The sequence below is a fragment of the Aquarana catesbeiana genome, linkage group LG02 (genome assembly GCF_042186555.1).
Source record: "Aquarana catesbeiana isolate 2022-GZ linkage group LG02, ASM4218655v1, whole genome shotgun sequence".
Classification (NCBI taxonomy): Eukaryota; Metazoa; Chordata; class Amphibia; order Anura; family Ranidae; genus Aquarana; species Aquarana catesbeiana.
This window is the reverse complement of record NC_133325.1, coordinates 157,421,688-157,440,451: the sequence shown is the minus strand read 5'-3', so window position 1 is coordinate 157,440,451 and position 18,764 is coordinate 157,421,688. Positions and strand designations below refer to the sequence as shown.

The 18,764-nt window shown below is 42.7% G+C and overlaps 1 protein-coding gene across 1 annotated transcript in view; it reads right to left on the bottom strand.

Moving 5' to 3' along the window:
- Positions 1-855: 855 nt before the first annotated feature.
- The window catches only part of LOC141127340 (E3 ubiquitin-protein ligase TRIM7-like), a 130,276-nt gene continuing 112,367 nt past the window's right edge, over positions 856-18,764 (bottom strand). The window contains exon 8 of the mRNA XM_073613675.1: positions 856-992. Within this exon, the coding sequence (XP_073469776.1) occupies positions 885-992 (108 nt within the window). The 3' untranslated portion in view covers positions 856-884. The remainder of the gene's footprint in view (positions 993-18,764) is intronic.

Below are 18,764 nucleotides of genomic sequence, written 5' to 3'. Positions count from 1 at the left end.
CCAATATCCAGTAGCCCTCAGGTTTATTGCCTCTGTTCCTCCAGACAAATTGCCCAAAATTCTGAAAACACATGCACACTGTTGTAATTAGCAAACAGAAAATAGCTTAAAAAAAACAAAAAACAAAAACATGTATACATTCATTTTGTAGATAAAAATGAATAGAAAAATCTAATGTTTATAATAAACTTTTTTTATAATAACCAAAAACTGACAACAAATATTCTATCAGCAACTTTGTTTATAACGCAAAATCTATTTCAGGCTCATCATAGTCATCAAAATAATAAAAAAAACAACATAAAAGGCATTCGGGTCTGAGAGAAAATTTCTAACTATTTTTACAATTTTTTAATTAACCTTTCTTTTCTTTTATAAAACAAGGAGAACATGGAAAACAAAGGGCATCATATAAAGCCAACAGCTGACCAATTTATAATAAAAGCATAGGTCTAAGGGGGCTTATGGATTGTATCCACAAGCTATCTGCAAATGGCAGTTACAGTATATTGCATAAACTAAACAGTCTAGCATTATGAACCGTATCAATCGAACCCAAACCCTAAAAAACAGCTTGAAACAGAAATTTCTAACTATTTACAGCACATGGAGGAATCATTTTTTTATTTATCTTTCCTATGTAACTTGAAATCCAAGCAATAAAGTTCATTTAAGTATTTAAATATATATGATAAACAGATCACTTAAAAATCCTACTGAAAAAATGGAGCACTTGCTGACAGCATCCTGTCTTTACAGCATATCCCCAGTTTAAGGGGGGCAGCTGTCTACAACTGCATGTCATAATAGTATGTGAGCCAATGACACTTAAATACTGCTTACATTTCTTATGAGTGCATGCTAGGGAGTATTCCTTTTCCTGATTATGTCTTCTTGGCTTTGATTCTCTTTATAGTTGGATTAACAGGGAAGGCCGGATCATTTTCTGGATCAGGAAGTGTGGACCAGAGCTTATGAAGAAGAATGTTCCTCTGGAAGATTATTCAAAAAAATATATATATATAGGTACATTAACCAAAACACAAAACATGCGTACATTTCACTACATTGTATGTTACACTGAAAATAAATAACTTGCTCTCTCCTCCCTTGTCAAGGTGTGTGGATAGGAAGCAGAAGATGTTGCAAATTCTGTATACTCTTTTTTTTTTTTTTTGGGTTGGGTGAATGCTAGAAGAAAGATTATGTATCTGGAATAAAATGTATGCATAAATGTATAACTTGTACTGCTATGAAAAGAATAAAAAAACTACTGAATTAAAAAAAATATCAAAATAAATCAGACATGCAAATAAAATAGACTTTGTTATAGTTGAACTGCAACCACCACACTTTGACTCTGACAATTACATTTGAAGAGAAGCACTGACATTCCAGGATAAAAAGAGCAATTACATTTATAAATAAAGGTTTATGGGCTTATGCCCATGACACATACCTATAAGGACACACCTCAAAATAAATTCAGTACTTACGAACAATGGTACTTGTAAAACTACAAATTAAACTACTAAAAATTTCCCTTTTGGGATTATTAAAGTATTCTGAATCTGAAGACATTTTGCACGATTGTGTGCTTACAACTTTGTGGCAAACTTTCGGGGAAGGCACGTTTCTGTTCCAGCATGACTGTGCCTCTGTGTCCAAAGCCAGGTCCATAATAACATAGTTTGACCACTTTGATGATGAGTGGAAAAGAATGGTCTCTGCACAAAGCCTTTCTCTATCCTAGTGAAAACCATTAGGTTAAACTGAAAAGCTGACTGTGAGCCAGGTGTTCTTATTACACATGCCCCAAGCGCACAAATGGTCTGTTGCCGAAATGGCCATAAATTAACCTGTAGGGATCTGCTACCCTCTACTGTCTGTATTTGTGAGTGGCTGTACTTTGATTTATTTATGTATATCACTTCCTGTCTCTGCAGAAGTTAAGAGAGAGAGAGAGAGGAACTGAACCACATGCTATACATACAGGAGCTGTTGCTGCTGTTGTACTTCACCTAGACCAGCAGCAGAGACTATTTTGCAAATATTTCTAAGTTCTAATAGTTTAAAGGCAGCTGCCCTTAGCTTCTTGAGTGTGTATCTGAATCCATGTGACAGACAGAGTATCTCTGTTCTATTGTTATCTCACATGCACAGTGTGAGATAGCTAGGTTTGTGCTACTGTATGTATGTAGTGGTCAACTTCCAGTATAGTAGGTGGTACCTGTTTATTGCAATAGCGTTTATATACAGCTCCTGTTATTTTAGTTAACCCTGTCCCTTCCTGTCTGAGATTCATTAGCTAGTTTTAGATCAGGGTTCAATAACCAACATAGACTAGAGCCAGGTTAGGCATCCACTGGCCACTTGGTAGTTGGAGGTCCGGTTGCATGACAGATTAGAAGCTTCTAGTGACTATGACAAAGAGCAGATAGGCTGACTCTGAGTTCCAGTGCCATATCACAGTTTCTGTAGGTAAAAAGCTGCATTGCAGGCTGGTTGGGCAACGGTTGGATAATTTCCCCATCGTTGCTGAGCTTGTCTTCAGGTCTCTAACACCAAGACGAACGTAGCATTGTGATCATCCTCAGGGCCCTGCAACTGAACTTTATTGCAAAATTAGTCTGGAGGAATCTTTATTAAAAAAAAAATGATATATATATAGATATAGATATATATATATATATATCTATATCTATATATATATAGATATAGATATAGATATATCTATATCTATATATATATATATATATATATGCGCATGTATATCTCCAGGTAAATGTGCACAATTACTCCAGGATTCTTGTTGGGCCCCTTGTTGATAATACCTATTTGTACCTTGGCTGTATGTACTATTATAATTTTTTTATTATATAAAGCACATAATATTTCCATACTCATGTGCATCTATATATGTATGGTTCAGGGTTGCCAACTTTCAGCAAATTTACAGTTTGTAAAATCTGTAATTTCCCAGGAAGGGAAGCCCTGCTGTTCACAGAGGCCCTATCCTGGGTGGAGGCACTGTCAACTTTATTATCAATACCCACTTTCCCCCTTAGCAAAAGTTCTGGTTTTCCTATTTACCTACAGGTTTAGCACAATATCCTGTTTGGGGCTACACTTGAATCTTGGTGTCCTTTGAATTTCTTCCAGATCTGTGTAATTTATTGTGAAACTTTGCCTTTGTGTAGAAGCTTCCTGTAATGAAGACCGGTCATTGCTGCTCTCCTTCATCTTGTACAGGCTGAGTGGTTTTGTATTCAACCCCCATCCCATCATTTTCTGCAGGCGGCCTGTAGTGGGTGGACCTTTTATGTCCCTCCCAAAGCTCTGCTTTCTTTTTTTTTTTAAATCCTTTATTTATGTTGGGAAAGAGGTCCACTGGGACCGCAATATAACAGCGTAATAAAGGTAACAGGGATACAAACATATATACATGAGAATGGGTTACATGGCATAATCATATTCAGTGTCACTGTGCATCACGTTTCACGTTAGTACAGACAGGGAAGGCATAGAAGATGCAGTGTTATTCTTTGTCAGAACTTACTGTATGTTAGTTCTTGTGGGTCTCCCATGTAGTCCCCATTCTCATACTGGTTTTTCCTTGCATTTGAGTGTGAGTCATAAGGGTACTATAGTCCCATGGACTTGATCCCTTTTCTTTTTCTAAATAACTAAAACTAGGGGAGACAGAAGTAGGTAGAAATAGGGAGGGGCAACAGAAGGATGGGGGCGGGGTGGGTGGGAGAGAGGGTTCACGAACATGGATCCATTGAGTCCTTCAGTTGCGTTGTTTTTTAAAGTATGTCGATTTGCGTACACAGTAGAGTTTATGGCTAACTTGTGTGCTTTTTAAATATCCAAGGCTCCTCCTCAGAGCTTGGCCCTCTTCTGAGTATTGAAATATGCTCCATATTTGCCATGTTTTGGAGTATGTGCCTTGTCTGTCTTGGCCTGTTAGGATGAGGTCCTCCATTTTATCGATGTCATTAACTTCAACTTTTTTGAGCCATAAGTCAATGGTTGGTGGGTGCTGGGATTTCCAGTGGAGTGGAATACAAGCTTTAGCTGCATCAAGAAGGTGACGTATCACTGATTTCTTGTAGATGCGTTCGGGAATGTCGTTTGTGTGAAGGAGGAAGAATGTGGCATTATGCGATCTGTAAATTTTTGTACTATTCGGTGAACTTCCCTCCAAAAGTCAGTGATTTTGGCACATGACCTAGAAAATATGTAGTAGGTTCCGCGTTCTCTCTGGCAGCGCTTACATATATTAATTGTTGTAGGGAGGAACTTACAGTATCTCACAAAAGTGAGTACACCCCTCACATTTTTTTAAATATTTTATTATATCTTTTCATGTGACAACACTGAAAAAATGACACTGCTACAATGTAAAGTAGTGAGTGTACAGTTTGTATAACAGTGTAAATTTGCTGTCCCCTCAAAATAACAACACACAGCCATTAATGTCTAAACTGCTGGCAACAAAAGTGAGTACACCCCTAAGTGAAAATGTCCAAAGTGTCAATATTTTGTGTGGCCACCATTATTTTCCAGCATTGCCTTAACCCTCTTGGGCATGGAGTTCACCAGAGCTTCACAGGTTGCCACTGGAGTCCTCTTCCAATCCTCCATGACGACATCACGGACCTGGTGGATGCTAGAGACCTTGTGCTCCTCCACCTTCCATTTGAAGATGCCCCACAGATGCCCATTAGGGTTTAGGTCTGGAGACATGTTTAGCCAGTCCATCACTTTTACCCTCAGATTCTTTAGCAAGGCAGTTGTCATCTTGGAGGTATGTTTAGGGTCATTATCATGTTGGAATACTGCCCTGCTGCCCAGTCTCTGAAGGGAAGAGATCATGCTCGGCTTCAATATGTCACAGTACATGTTGGCATTCATGGTTCCCTCAATGAACTGTAGCTCTCCAGTGCCAGCAGCACTCATGCAGCCCCAGACCATGACACTCCCACAACAATGCTTTACTGTAGGCAAGACACACTTGTCTTTGTACTCCTCAACTGGTTGCTGCCACACACGCATGACACCGTATGAACCAAATAAGTTTGTGGACATGGTTCCAGTTATTCCTTGTCCTTAGTCTGCTTGTCTTCAGCAAACTGTTTGCAGGCTTTCTTGTGTATCATCTTAAGAAGAGGCTTCCTTCTGGGATGACAGCCATGCAGACCAATTTGATACAGTGTGCGGCGTATGATCTGAGCACTGACAGGCTGACTCCCCACCCCTTCAACCTCTGCAGCAATGCTGGCAGCACTCATACGTCTATTTCCCAAAGACAACCTCTGGATATGATGCTGAACACGTTCACTCAACTTCTTTGGTTGACCATGGTGAGGCCTGTTCTGAATGGAACCTGTCCTGTTAAACCGCTGTATGGTCTTGGCCACCGTGCTGCCACTCAGTTTCAGGGTCTTGGCAATGTTCCTATAGCCTAGGCATCTTTATGTAGAGCAGCAATTCTTTTTTTCAGATCCTCAGAGTTCTTTGCCATGAGGTGCCATGTTGAACTTCCAGTGACCAGTATAAGAGATTGAGAGCGATAACACCAAATTTAAAACACCTGCTCCCCATTCACACCTGAGACCTTGTAACACTAACGAGTCACATGACACCGGGGAGGGAAAATGGCTAATTGGGCTCAATTTGGACCTTTTTACTTAGGGGTGTACTCACTTTTGTTGCCAGCGGTTTAGACATTAATGGCTGTGTGTTGGGTTATTTTGAGGGGGCAGCAAATTTACACTGTTATGCCCCGTACACACGGTCGGACTTTGTTCGGACATTCCGACAACAAAATCCTAGGATTTTTTCCGATGGATGTTGGCTCAAACTTGTTTTGTGTACACACGGTCGCACAAAGTTGTCGGAATTTCCGATCGCCAACAACGCGGTGACATCAAGCACGTACGACGAGACTAGAAAAGGCCAGTTCAGAACCAAGCGCGGCACCCTTTGGGCTCCTTTTGCTAATCTCGTGTTAGTAAAAGTTTGGTGAGAGACGATTCACGCTTTTTCAGACTCGTGGCTTTCAGATCGTTTTCTGCGGTTCAGTTTGTGCTTGTGGGTTTGTATCTGCTCTTCAGTGCGTGCAAGCAAGTTCCGCGTGACTTTAAGTAGTCATTGTGTTCTCGTTCGTTCGTTACTGTTTTTCAGTTCGCTCTTCACAGGCCTTGCTGTTCTTCAGTGCGTTATGTTACTTCGTTCTGAGGAGCCGACCGTTTTCTAGCCATGTTGCGTATACGTACTCCTCGTAGAGTTCGTGCTGTGCGGGGGCTTGGTGTTGGGGTCCTGACCTTGACACAAGTCCAGTCCATGAACAGGGTGGGGAGGAGTTCATGGACCAAGAATTGGTTGCTTCAGCGTGACCAGTTCTCTCATATGCCTTTGCTCCGTGAGAATAATCCTGATGATTTTAGGAACTTTCTCAGGATGACGGACCCCGTATTTCACCGTCTACTGGCTTCGCTGACCCCCTATATCAGCAGGCAGGATACCTGCATGAGGCAAGCCATCACTCCGGAGCAGAGGCTAGTTGCTACCCTGCGGTACTTGGCGACAGGGAGAAGCCTGCAGGACCTCAAGTTCTCGACAGGCATCTCCCCCCAGGCTCTGGGGATCATTATCCCAGAGACCTGTTCTGCCATCATCCAGGTCCTGCAGAAGGATTATATGAAGGTAAGATTTTTATCCTTTAATATCACATTTTATTGTATTTAATGTTTGATAATATCTTGTATTTCTTTCCTCATTCCCTAATTACCATGATTGTAATATGCTATGAATGTCCCCTTTGTCCTCATTCATGCTGGATTTTTATGTAATTTTTTTTAAGTCCTTCATACATATCTGTCTTCACTTACCTCCCCAACATGCTCTCCTGGCCCTATATTCACCTCATGTAGTCACTTAACAATGTATTTTATCAGCTCCATAGTAGTGCTTTACCCCAAACACCCCCTAAAATGTTTAGAAATTTGATTTGTGCTTTAAATTCAGGCAGAGTGCCAGAGGCTTTTTTGTAGTGTCCCCAAATCATTTTTCTAAACCCTCCCTCCCCCCAACTGCTAAGTCAGCTGATACCAATTCTCTATCTATCCTCAATCATCTATCTGCTGACTTTGCCAAACCCATACACACTATACCCATCTCTTTTGTGGTCAGATGTATGGATGAATTCCCCAAAGCATGTAGTGCAAGGGCCTGCCTGTATACTTTCCAATGATACTGTTTAAAGTTTTTGTATTCTATTATTATCTTGATAGGTAATATCATAATGTCCAAATGTCCTCAAATGTGTACAGTGTGTTTTTATATCTTTGTATTATGACACTTCTTACCTGTCCAGTGAGCTGCCAATAGTGTAACTAAGGAGGGGCTGTTCCAAGTAATACCCTGTATTTAGGCATTCATCTCTCAATGAAGTGAAGAGGGTTACCTGTCCAACCCCCCCCCCTATAATGTTAGAAATGGCCCATGGGGGGGGGGGTTGAATATGATAGGTGTACCTTATACTTTGGTGTTAATTTCCCCTTAATAAATGCTATCTGGAGGTTGGCCAAGAATGTTTGTGCCTAATCTGCTTGCCATGTTTATGTGCAAAAATAGTAATTTATTTTTGTTTTCCTCAACAGTTTCCTTCCACGCCACAGGAATGGCAGACTGTGTCCTCCCACTTTGCCCAGCGGTGGGACTTTCCTAACTGCGGAGAGGCAATTGATGGGAAACACGTCCACATCGTCCCACCACCCAACTCAGGGTCGTACTGTTTCAACTATAAGGGGTTCAATAGTATTGTGATGTTGGCGGTGGTGTCGGCTAATTACGACTTCTTGTATGTGGACGTGGGGAAGAATGTCCGGATGTCCGATGGTGGAGTCATCGCCCAGACGGAGTTCTACAGGCATCTCCAGAATGGCAGCTTGGACTTGCCACCTCCAGAGGACAATGTGGAAGGACTCCCATTTGTCTTCGTTGCGGATGAAGCATTTGCGCTGGGGGACCACCTTATGCGGCCATTCCCGATGAGGACCCTCACCCCGGAACAGAGGGTTTTTAATTACCGGCTGGCCAGAGCCAGAAGAGTGGTGGAGAACACATTTGGAATCATGGCCAGCCGGTTCCGCCTATTTCTGACACCCATCCATATGGCGGAGTATAAACTTAATCATATAATCCTGGCATGCTTTGTTCTCCATAACTTTTTACGCAAACATTCTGCCAACTATGCTGGCTCAATTGGGCCTGAGGCCGGAATTCTACATGATCCAACCCTGACAGCGCTTGAAAGTGGCCGTCCTGGCTTGCCCTCCCTGAGTGCTCCTGATGTCCGGTTAAGATACCTTGAGTTCTTTGCGGGTAGGGGGGCCATCAATATGCCAGACAATTTGTGAAGCATTTATCAAATAAAAAAAAAAGCTAATCTTTGGTGACATTTAATGCTTGTGTTTGTTTTAGTTGACCCTGACAGCAATGTGGGGAGTCCTGAAAATGGTGTGATTGTGTAACCTTATACAAAGCACTGTTGGGTATTATTTACTAAAGGCATAGACACTTTTTATACTACAAGTGCACTTGAAACTGCACTGAAACTGCACTTGTAGTGCAAAGAGGATTTGCCCTTAGGAAATAACCACCATTTTCTCAGAAAACAGCAATTACATCACCACAAAAGTGTTGTAGCGTTGAGACAATAATCCACACATTCTTGATTAACAAACTCTTTAATACCTGCACAATCACATGTGCATTTCGAAAAGGTTTTTAAAACAAACCAACATGTTTGTTGTATAACAATTTTTGGGGTGGCATTATCAAAAATAGAAATGTCCATTTACGATAAAACAGGCCTGTGTTAAACCAACAAGAAAGACAAAAATCTTGAACTTACAAAGTTCACATATGGTAAAACTTGAAGGCAATATCAGACATGAGTATTTAGGAACTGTGTTTGATATTGCGTTCAGATGGGGTGAAGTCACCCCTTGAAAAGCCAAATTTGGAAGATGCACACCAATTTACGAATGTCAACATGTGCTAGCTGCCATCACGGGGGATCAAGGGACGTGTTTTGTGGGAGCAACCCCTTCCTCACCGCTACTTTATTATTGAGGAAGGGGTTGCACCCCCAAAACGCGTCCATTGATCCGCCGTGATGGCAGATAGCACATGTTGGCACACTGTGTGCATCCTCCAAATTTGGATTTTCAAAACATCGCTCAAACATTTTTAAGATTGTAGCACACAAAAAAAGAAAGTGATTTTGTGGGGTTTTAAATTCGCCCCAAAACATCAATGATGTTATTATTTTTTTGAATAACATCATTCATTTTTTTCTTGAGGTTTTCCAATTCTAAATTACACCCCATGATCTCCCCGATCAGGATCTGGGCACTTTCTGATGTGAAATCTGGATCCACAACATCACGATCACCTAAAAAAAGAGTAACCAAACAAAAACAGGTATCAAAAATCTGCCAGCATCCATCTCTTACCTGAGTCTGTGGTGACAGACACTCACCTGTTGTGGTGCCAATTTCCACCACATCTTCTTCCTCCTCCTGCTCAGCTTGTATTTGGGGTATTCCCCCTTCTTCCAGAGGTGGGGGGTCTCTGGTCTCCTCGGATGAGGGGTGTCCTCCGAGTCTTTTCTTCCCTATGTAAAACAAAAATGGTATAATTAGCACACAGATATTTGATGGCAGAACTATAAATAGGAAACCTTGCTTGGAAGTGGGGTACAATTGTCAATTTTAGCAGAGTTCCAAGATGTAGCTTTTTTGTGTCCTTTGTCAACCTGCAATACTTTACCTGTTTTGTACAAGCTTCACAGATGGAGACCCCCCTATAGTATACACTGGAGCACCTGTGTGGGCCCCCTAATAAAAATGGTGTTCTTGTGTCCCACACTAGTGCTCCAGTGTCCAGATGTGAAAACAGCTGCTCAGTGTCCTCTCCTTACACAGAATCTAGTTGGCATTTCATTCTAGTAACAGAGCCATCTACACAACCAAATATTTTTCATACAAGTAGGCCCTAAAAAATGTAGGAAAATGCATATGGCCTAAACAATGGTGTTTTAGAGGCCGAAATAAAAATGTTTGATACGAACGAATAATGGTCCCATGAACATTAAAATTGCCATTTTAATCTGTACAACAATTAAGAAAAGCATATGGAGCAGCACGAACATAATAAAGACAAAAAGAATAGGAACACAGCACAACTACTTACTTTTTTGCAGCACTCTCCGGATCTTTCTGTACTGCTCGGGCTCTCTTAATTTCAGGTCCGACCACCGCTTCCTGAGCTGATCTTTCGATCGTCGTACCCCGAAATTCCGGTGCAGACTTTTTACCACTTTCGCAATGATCTTGGCCTTTCTGACATTGGGGTTGGGGTAAGGTCCATACTTTCCATCATAGTCGGCCTTCTTCAGGATGTCCACCATCTCCACAAAGGACATATTTGTGGCCTTAAATCTTCTCCTTCTGGATCGGGACGTGTCTGGATCCGGGCTTTCCTCCTCCTCCTCCTCCTCGTTCCTGTAATTAACACGCACCTGCTGTGTATCCGCCATGTGCTCTTCCCCCACTGCGCAGAATGAAAAGGGGCGGGGAATAGACTAGAAAGAACGTCAGGGGCGGGCGGAGTTACACGCATATGCAGTGTGTATAAAGCGTACCACACGTGCGTATTACGTACGATCTGTGAGTGGAGGAAGGAGCATTGGAGGCACCGATCGTAATAACGAAGGTAAGAGACATACTTGTGCCTATACTGCTTCTACATTGAGGCCTATATTGTAACAAGATTAGTAGAGTTTGGCCTGACATTAGGGTTTGTCTTGTGTTGTGTCTTGCAGTGAAAATGGATATCTTACAAGATAATAACTTCATGGCAATATTCATTGACATGTTCAGGGAGCTGCCCTGTCTGTGGGAGATCAACCACCCACATTACAGGAACCAAACAAAGAGGAAGGCAGAGCTGGATCAATTGTTGGAAATTGTGAAGCAGGTGATCCCCATATCACATATTTGAAGATCCTAATTGGTAGCCTGAGGAGCACATATGTAAGGGAGCGCCAGAAAGTCCAGAATTCGCAGAGATCCGGAGCAGCAGATGACATCTATGTCCCCAGGATGTGGTACTATGACAGGCTGCATTTTCTGGCAGGCCAGACTGAACCCAGGCCAGCACTCTCCAGTCTTCCTTCCACGCTTCCTTCCCCTCCAGCTGAGGCTTCTGACGCCCAACCTGGGCCTTCCAGGCAGCAACATGTGGAGGAGCCCAGATTGAGCCAGGTATAGCATTCCTCTAAATATTGCTGGTTGTCCAATCAATGATGTTAACTAGAAACTAGAAATTAGTTTTGAGTACTAATTTCTGATTGTGATTGATGATGCAAAAACTAAAACCATGTCCCTTTTTCATACACAGGGAAGTCTCAGCCAGGAGGTGGCCGGGCCGAGCCGGCTGCCTGATCTGCAGGTCCCTCCCCTACACCTGGAAAGAGAAAGTGGCAGGAGGAGGAGTGCCCTAGAGGAGGCCGCCGTAGGCCTCTTTTGGAGGGTTACAGAGGCCCTGGGAGCACCACACACCGTGGAGGATGACTTCGCTGCCATCATTGCCTCTAAAATGCAGAGGATGGAGGAGGGACAACAACTCATGTCTGAGTCGTTAATATTGGAGGCTCTTAATAAGGGGATGAGGGACCAAATTACATCTGATACACACCTTTGTGAACTCACACATGGTTCTCGTCCTCCTCCTCCTGCAGGTCCTCCTCCTCCTTCTCCTCCAGGTCCTCCTAGTCCTCCTCCTCCTCCAGGTCCTACTCCTCCTCCTGCCACATCTCCAACAGCAGAGCCACAGCCTGGAAGGAAGCGTGGAAGACCAGAAAGTGAGGACCCTGGATCCAGTCTGGTCGGCCAAAAGATGCAGCCTCTTGTGGTACCACAGCCTGGGGACGCAGATGTCATCTGCTGCTTTCCGGATCTCTGGGAATTCTGGACCAGACTGCCCTCCCTTACATATGGACTCCTCAGGCCACCAATTTTGCTGTTCAAGAATTGATGTCTGCCCTGGGGGTCCCAGGCTTCGCTAATTTCTCCTGTTTATCCAGCATTGCCTCCCTCTTTGTTTGGTTCTGAGCCCTTAATAAAGGATTTTTGGTTTGAATTATACTTGCCTATGTGTGTTTTTCTTCTTAAAGGACAGTTTGTTTGTGAGGATTCAGGTACATTTCCAAAATGCAATGTGAAATTAACAAGGGACACCAACACCAAACAATCTGCTTGAGATTAAATAATAAATGATATCAATGGTGTTGTGGTAAATTGACACACAAAACACACACAAAAATAGTCTGGAGTAAAACTAAAAATAACATTAAACAAAGATCAGCCTTTGAAAAAATACAAACATAAATTCGAAAAGAAAAATGGCTTTAAATCAAAAAAAAAAAAGTCAGATGTGACAAATAACAATATATTCTGGGAATCCCAAGAAACAAAAAAAAATAAGTTTGTGAGAAGTGTGTGTGAATATGAGCAGCAAAACTACTTAATTCTTGACACATTATAAAGAAGAAGAGAGTGCGCTGTATTAAATCATTTTTAACATTGACGAAAGTGCTGTATCCATTGCGAACGCTAATTTTACCAGACCGAGCTGTTCCGTGTCAGAATTTCTTCTGAGCATGCGTGGCACTTTGTGCGTCGGAACAGGCCACACACGGTCAGAATTGACGCGATCGGATTTTGTTGTCGGAAAATTTTATATCCTGCTCTCAAACTTTGTGTGTCGGAAAATCTGATGGAAAATGTCAGATGGAGCCCACACACGGTCGGAATTTCCGACAACACGCTCCGATTGGACATTTTCCATCGGAAAATCCGACCGTGTGTACGGGGCATTATACAAGCTGTACACTCACTACTTTACATTGTAGCAAAGTGTCATTTCCTCAGTGTTGTCACATGAAAAGATATAATAGAATATTTACAAAAATGTGAGGGGTGTACTCACTTTTGTGAGATACTGTATGTAGTAATGCTGGGGTTCTATATCATCTCGATAAGATTTTGTAGTTGGTTTCCTGCATTTTGGTGCAGATGAAGGATTTGCGTGTAAAACTGAGAATGTGTTGTCGTTTTTTGGCATTAAAGTAGCAGTTCAGATCTCTTTCTCATTTAGTAAGGCTTGGGAGTTGGTATTCTGCTGGGGGTGTAATTAATAAGTTGTATGTAAGGTAAAGTGTGTGCAATACTACTCCATTTCCTGAACAGAGCTCTTCCAGAGCCGTAAGGGGCTGGCCAGTGTCATTAGGGGGTGAAATGGAGTTGAGGATGTGACATAGCTGGAGAGATCCTATGAAGTCTAGACTGAACGGGCTCCCGGGGTCTGAAAATTCCGTGATAGTCCCCCATCGTCCCAGTGTACTAAAGTGGGAAGCTTGGTATAGGCCCGAGTCGTTTAGACCACGGAAGACCGCATCCTGCAGGCCAGGCTCAAATTGGGGGTTACCCATTATAGGGCGAAGGGTGAGTTTCAGGATGAGAGAGAGGTTTTGGACATAATGTGTGCACATGTTTTGGTGGTGTTGCCTATCAGGGGGTGACTTTTAACACTTGTCGGTAGGGCTGAATAGCCCCATGGGGCTCTACAGAGAGGGATCTTGCTTTAGGCTTGTTCCAGTTGGGGCCATAGCTTAGTTTCCCTGTGGTGGCACCAGACGATTAGTCTACTTAGATGTATGGCACGATAATAGATGCGGATGTCTGGCATTACCATGCCACCGTGTTGTTTCGGGAGGGAGAGTATTTACTTATGGAGTCGTGGTCTTTTTCCGGGCCTATACAAACTCTGTGAATGCTGATTGTACTTGTCTAAAATATCCTACAGGTATGTGGATAGGTAAGGCTTGCAGGAGATATAGGAATTTGAGGAGCATCGTCATTTTGAGTATGTTACAGTGGCCAAACCAAGAGTGAAGGCCGGTGTTCCATTGGTTAAGTAGAGTTTGGATGGACTTCAGGAGGGGTGGGAAGTTGAGTTTATATAAAAGTGACAGTTTCGGAGGGATGTGCATACCCAGGTATTTCAGGGCCATGTCTGTGCATTTTAGATTAAAGCTAGCTTGGAGGTGTGCGAGCTGTGGTTGTGGTATACCAACTCCCATTGCCTCTGATTTGTTAAAATTAATTTTTAGGTTAGAGAGCGTTCCGTACGTTTCAAATACTCGTAATAGTTTTGGAAGGGTTATGATCGGTTTTGTGAGCGAGAACATTAGGTCATCTGCATATGCCAATACTTTGTGTTGTGTCTGATTAACTACCACTCCGGTGATATCTGGGTTCCGTCTTACATGGCACAGGAAGGGTTCTAGGGATAACGCAAAGAGCAAGGGTGAGAGTGGGCGTCCCTATCTAGTCCCGTTGGTAATTGGGAATGGGCCTGAAGTCACGCCATTGCTTCTGACTCTTGCCGTCAGCTCTGAATAGACCGTTGAAATCCAACTGAGCATATTAAAGCCCTATGTGTTTCAGTGTCGCAAACATGAAATGCCAGTTCACTCGGTCAACCGCCTTCTCGGCATCTGTTCCAATGAATACGCATGGCGTTTTGGTGTTGTTAACTACATGTAGTAAATTCAATACTTTAGTGGTAACTAACTAGGTGGGACTTTATATGAGGACATTTGAAGAAATGTACCTCCATCCCCAAAATGTATACAAAAAAAAAGGGAAAAAAGGGGTTTGGGACTTTATATGAGGCATGCAGCTGGCAAGGTAACACAACATAATAATGGTGAGAATGTCTAATGGATGCACCATATATGCGACCACATCGTATTGCATAGTAACAAGTTGTAAACAGTAAAGTGTAGTAAATCAGGGAGACTTTATTTCATAGTAATGTACATAGTAAAAACGTCCTAAAACAGCATGATGGCATAGCGGCATATTGTGGTCATAATGGTGCCATAATAAAAAATCATCAGACTATTTATTGCATGTGACTGCATCATAGTATTAGTAATGTCTGGTGAGTAGACCACACTAGTGACCAAATAGCCAAATGTATACAGAGTAGTATAATAGAGCATATGAATACACGTTCCATATACCTGATCCACAGTAACATAGTGGCCTAGCAACATAGCAGCATGATGTGAATCGCAATGGTGAGGTAAAAAACCAAGTTCAAACTTATAGTTGTGTGTCTTCACTGTAACAAAATGGCAGTAGGTGGGGTCCAAACGGCATAAAATGGTAGAAGTATAAAAAGGTTATTGGTGTGAGTAGCATCTAAAAGCTTGATGCGTTTCATGGATCTTTTCAATCTTCAGGAGCAGATGCAATGTAGCTATCTATAAAAAATGTACAAGGATATTTTCAGGGGCTGACCACAGGACAGGCAAGAAAGATTATAATTAGATCTTAGAGTAGCAATGGTAACTTAGGACCATAATAGATTACTTACAATGAACCTATGTAGATGGATGGAGGGCACCGAGGGTGTAAACCTGCCAGGGATATGAGTCAGCAATCCCGGGAGCTGAGGCGGTACCTAGAGGGGCAGCTGATGGAAACCCCAAAGGGGAACTGGTGTTTGTGAGGAGCTTAAAACATGATATATCCCTGGCAGATTTACACCCTCGGTGCCCTCCACCCATCTATATAGCATCTGCTTCTGAAGATTGGAAAGATCCATGAAACGCGTCGAGCTTTTAGATGCTACTCACACCAATAACCTTTTTGTTGTGTTACCTTCCCAGCTGCATGCCTCATATAAAGTCCCAACCCCCTTTTTTTTTTAATACTTTAGTGGTGTTATCTCTGGCTTCCCTAGTTGGAAAAAAAAACAACTTGGTCTAGGTGTATTAGGTAGGGTAGATGTTGTACTCTGGTGTTGTATCTTGGTGAATAGTTTAAGGTAGGTATTAAGTAGGGAGATTGGTTGGTAGATTCCGCATTGGGTTGGGTCTTTACTTAGTTACATAGTAGGTGAGGTTGAAAAAAGACACAAGTCCATCAAGTCCAACCTATGTGTGTGATTATGTATCAGTATTGCATTGTATATCCCTGTATGTTGTGGTCATTCAGGTGCTTATCTAATAGTTTCTTGAAGCTATCAATGCTTCCCGCTGAGACCACCATCTGTGGAAGGGAATTCCACATCCTTGCCGCTCTTACAGTAAAGAACCCTCTACGTAGTTTAAGGTTAAACCTCTTTTCTTCTAATTTTAATGAGTGGCCACGAGTCTTGGTAAACTCTCTTCTGGGAAAAAGTTTTATCCCTATTGTGGGGTCACCAGTCCGGTATTTGTAAATTGAAATCATATCCCCTCTCAAGCGTCTCTTCTCCAGAGAGAATAAGTTCAGTGCTCGCAACCTTTCCTCATAACTAAGATCCTCCAGACCCTTTATTAGCTTTGTTGCCCTTCTTTGTACTCGCTCCATTTCCAGTACATCCTTCCTGAGGACTGGTGCCCAGAACTGGACCGCATACTCTAGGTGCGGCCGGACCAGAGTCTTGTAGAGCGGGAGAATTATCGTTTTATCTCTGGAGTTGATCCCCCTTTTAATGCATGCCAATATTCTGTTTGCTTTGTTAGCAGCAGCTTGGCATTGCCTGCCATTGCTGAGCCTATCATCTACTAGGACCCCCAGGTCCTTTTCCATCCTAGATTCCCCCAGAGGTTCTCCCCCCAGTGTATAGATTGCATTCATATTTTTGCCACCCAAATGCATTATTTTACATTTTTCTACATTGAACCTCATTTGCCATGTAGTCGCCCACCCCATTAATTTGTTCAGGTCTTTTTGCAAGGTTTCCATGTCCTGCGGAGAAATTATTGCCCTGCTTAGCTTAGTATCGTCTGCAAATACAGAGATTGAACTGTTTATCCCATCCTCCAGGTCGTTTATGAACAAATTAAATAGGATTGGTCCCAGCACAGAACCCTGGGGAACCCCACTACCCACCCCTGACCATTCTGAGTACTCCCCATTTATCACCACTTTACTTTGGAATTACTGATATCTGGGCTTGTAATGTGGATCTGTGTAGTTAGTTCCCTGTGCTAAGGCCATTGAATAATGCAACTAGATGGTTTCCTAGGGAGGGGAGTAGAGTCTTATAGTATTGGATGGTGAGGCCATCCGGTCCCGGTGCTTTTCCTGGTTTGGCATTTGCTAGGACTAATTAAAGTTCAGGTAATGTGATGGGGTCTTCTAGTAGATTAGTGGCTTCAGCTGATAGAGAGGGCATGAGGGAGGTGGCTATGTAGTACGTTGTAAATCCTTGGCGAGGATGTGCTGTGCGCAAGTTATAGAGGGTTTCGTAGTAAGACTTAAACTCCCTTGTAATGTGTTGAGGTATGGATGTTTTCTGTCCAGTAGGGGGGATATGATGTGTGGGATGTAGGATGCTAGTTTCTGAGTTCTAAGGGTCTGGGCTAGTAGTCTCCCGCATTTATTACCTGACTCGTAGGATTTTTTGTGGCAAATTTGTAGCGCTGCTTTAGCTTTGAAATGTAGGAGATCAATGATCTGTTTACGGGTGGTATCGAGGTAATTTCTCAGTTGTCTGGATGGGGTCTGCTTGTGCCTCGTCTCTAGTGTTTGGAGTTTGTTCAGTAGGGAAGGCAGTTGTGCCGACCTTTGTCGTTTGAGCCTTGAGCCATGTTTAATAAGTATTCCTTGGACCACCACTTTATAGGCTTCCCATACGACTCCTGCATCACTGTCAGAGGTGTTATTGGTGTGAAAGTAGTGTCCGATCTCCTTTCTCACGTCCGCCAACACTTCTGGATCCTGCAGCAGGCTCTCATTCAGTTTCCATGGCATTCTTTGCGCCTTATGGAAGTCCGATAGAGCATACTTCAGGGTGATAGGGGCGTGGTCAGACCAAGTAATAGTCCCTATTGTTGTGTCTTTGATTGCTTGAAGTTGGCTGTGGGGGATTAAGAAGTAGTCTATCCGTGAATACGTCTGGTGTGGTCGCGAGTAGAATGTATAATCGCGTTCCCGAGGGTTAAAAAGACGCCATGCGTCTATCAGTTGTGCGGTGTGAAGTGATGTATGGATTCGTTTGCGCATGTATCGAGAGGATGAGGATGTTCCATTGGAAGTGTCTTCCGTTGGTGTCAGGGAGATGTTAAGGTCACCTCCTACAATCAGTTGTCCCTCTGTAAAATTCAGGAGCTGTTCTAGTTGGCGTTTTTAGAAATGTGTCTTGGTGGTCGTTCAGAAGTTTGCAAAGGTACCCTTCACGCCTCCAATCAACCCTTTCAGGAATAAATAACGTCCCGCTGGGTCTGTCTTCACATCTAATTGTGTCCAGGGTATCTTAGCTGAAATTAGGATAGAGACTCCTCTGGATTTAGCTTCTGAGTGTGTGAAGTATTGGCAGTGTGTTTTCTCTAAAGTGTGTTTCCTGTAGGAGAATGACATCTGCTTTTATACATTGCATGTCATGGAGCAGCATCCTTCTTTTTTCAGGGATGTTTAACCCTTTTGTGTTCAGTGAGATGACATTCAATTCATCCATGTTTGTGAGGGGAGGGGGTGGAAAAATCGGGTATAGATGAGGGAGACTATGGTGCGTGCGAGTGCTGTGGGTAGGTTAAGAGAAAATTGAGAAAGGAGGTGTGGCGCACAGAATGAGGTGTAGTATCCCAAAAGATAGGAAGGAAAGAAAGGGAAAATTTGAAAGTT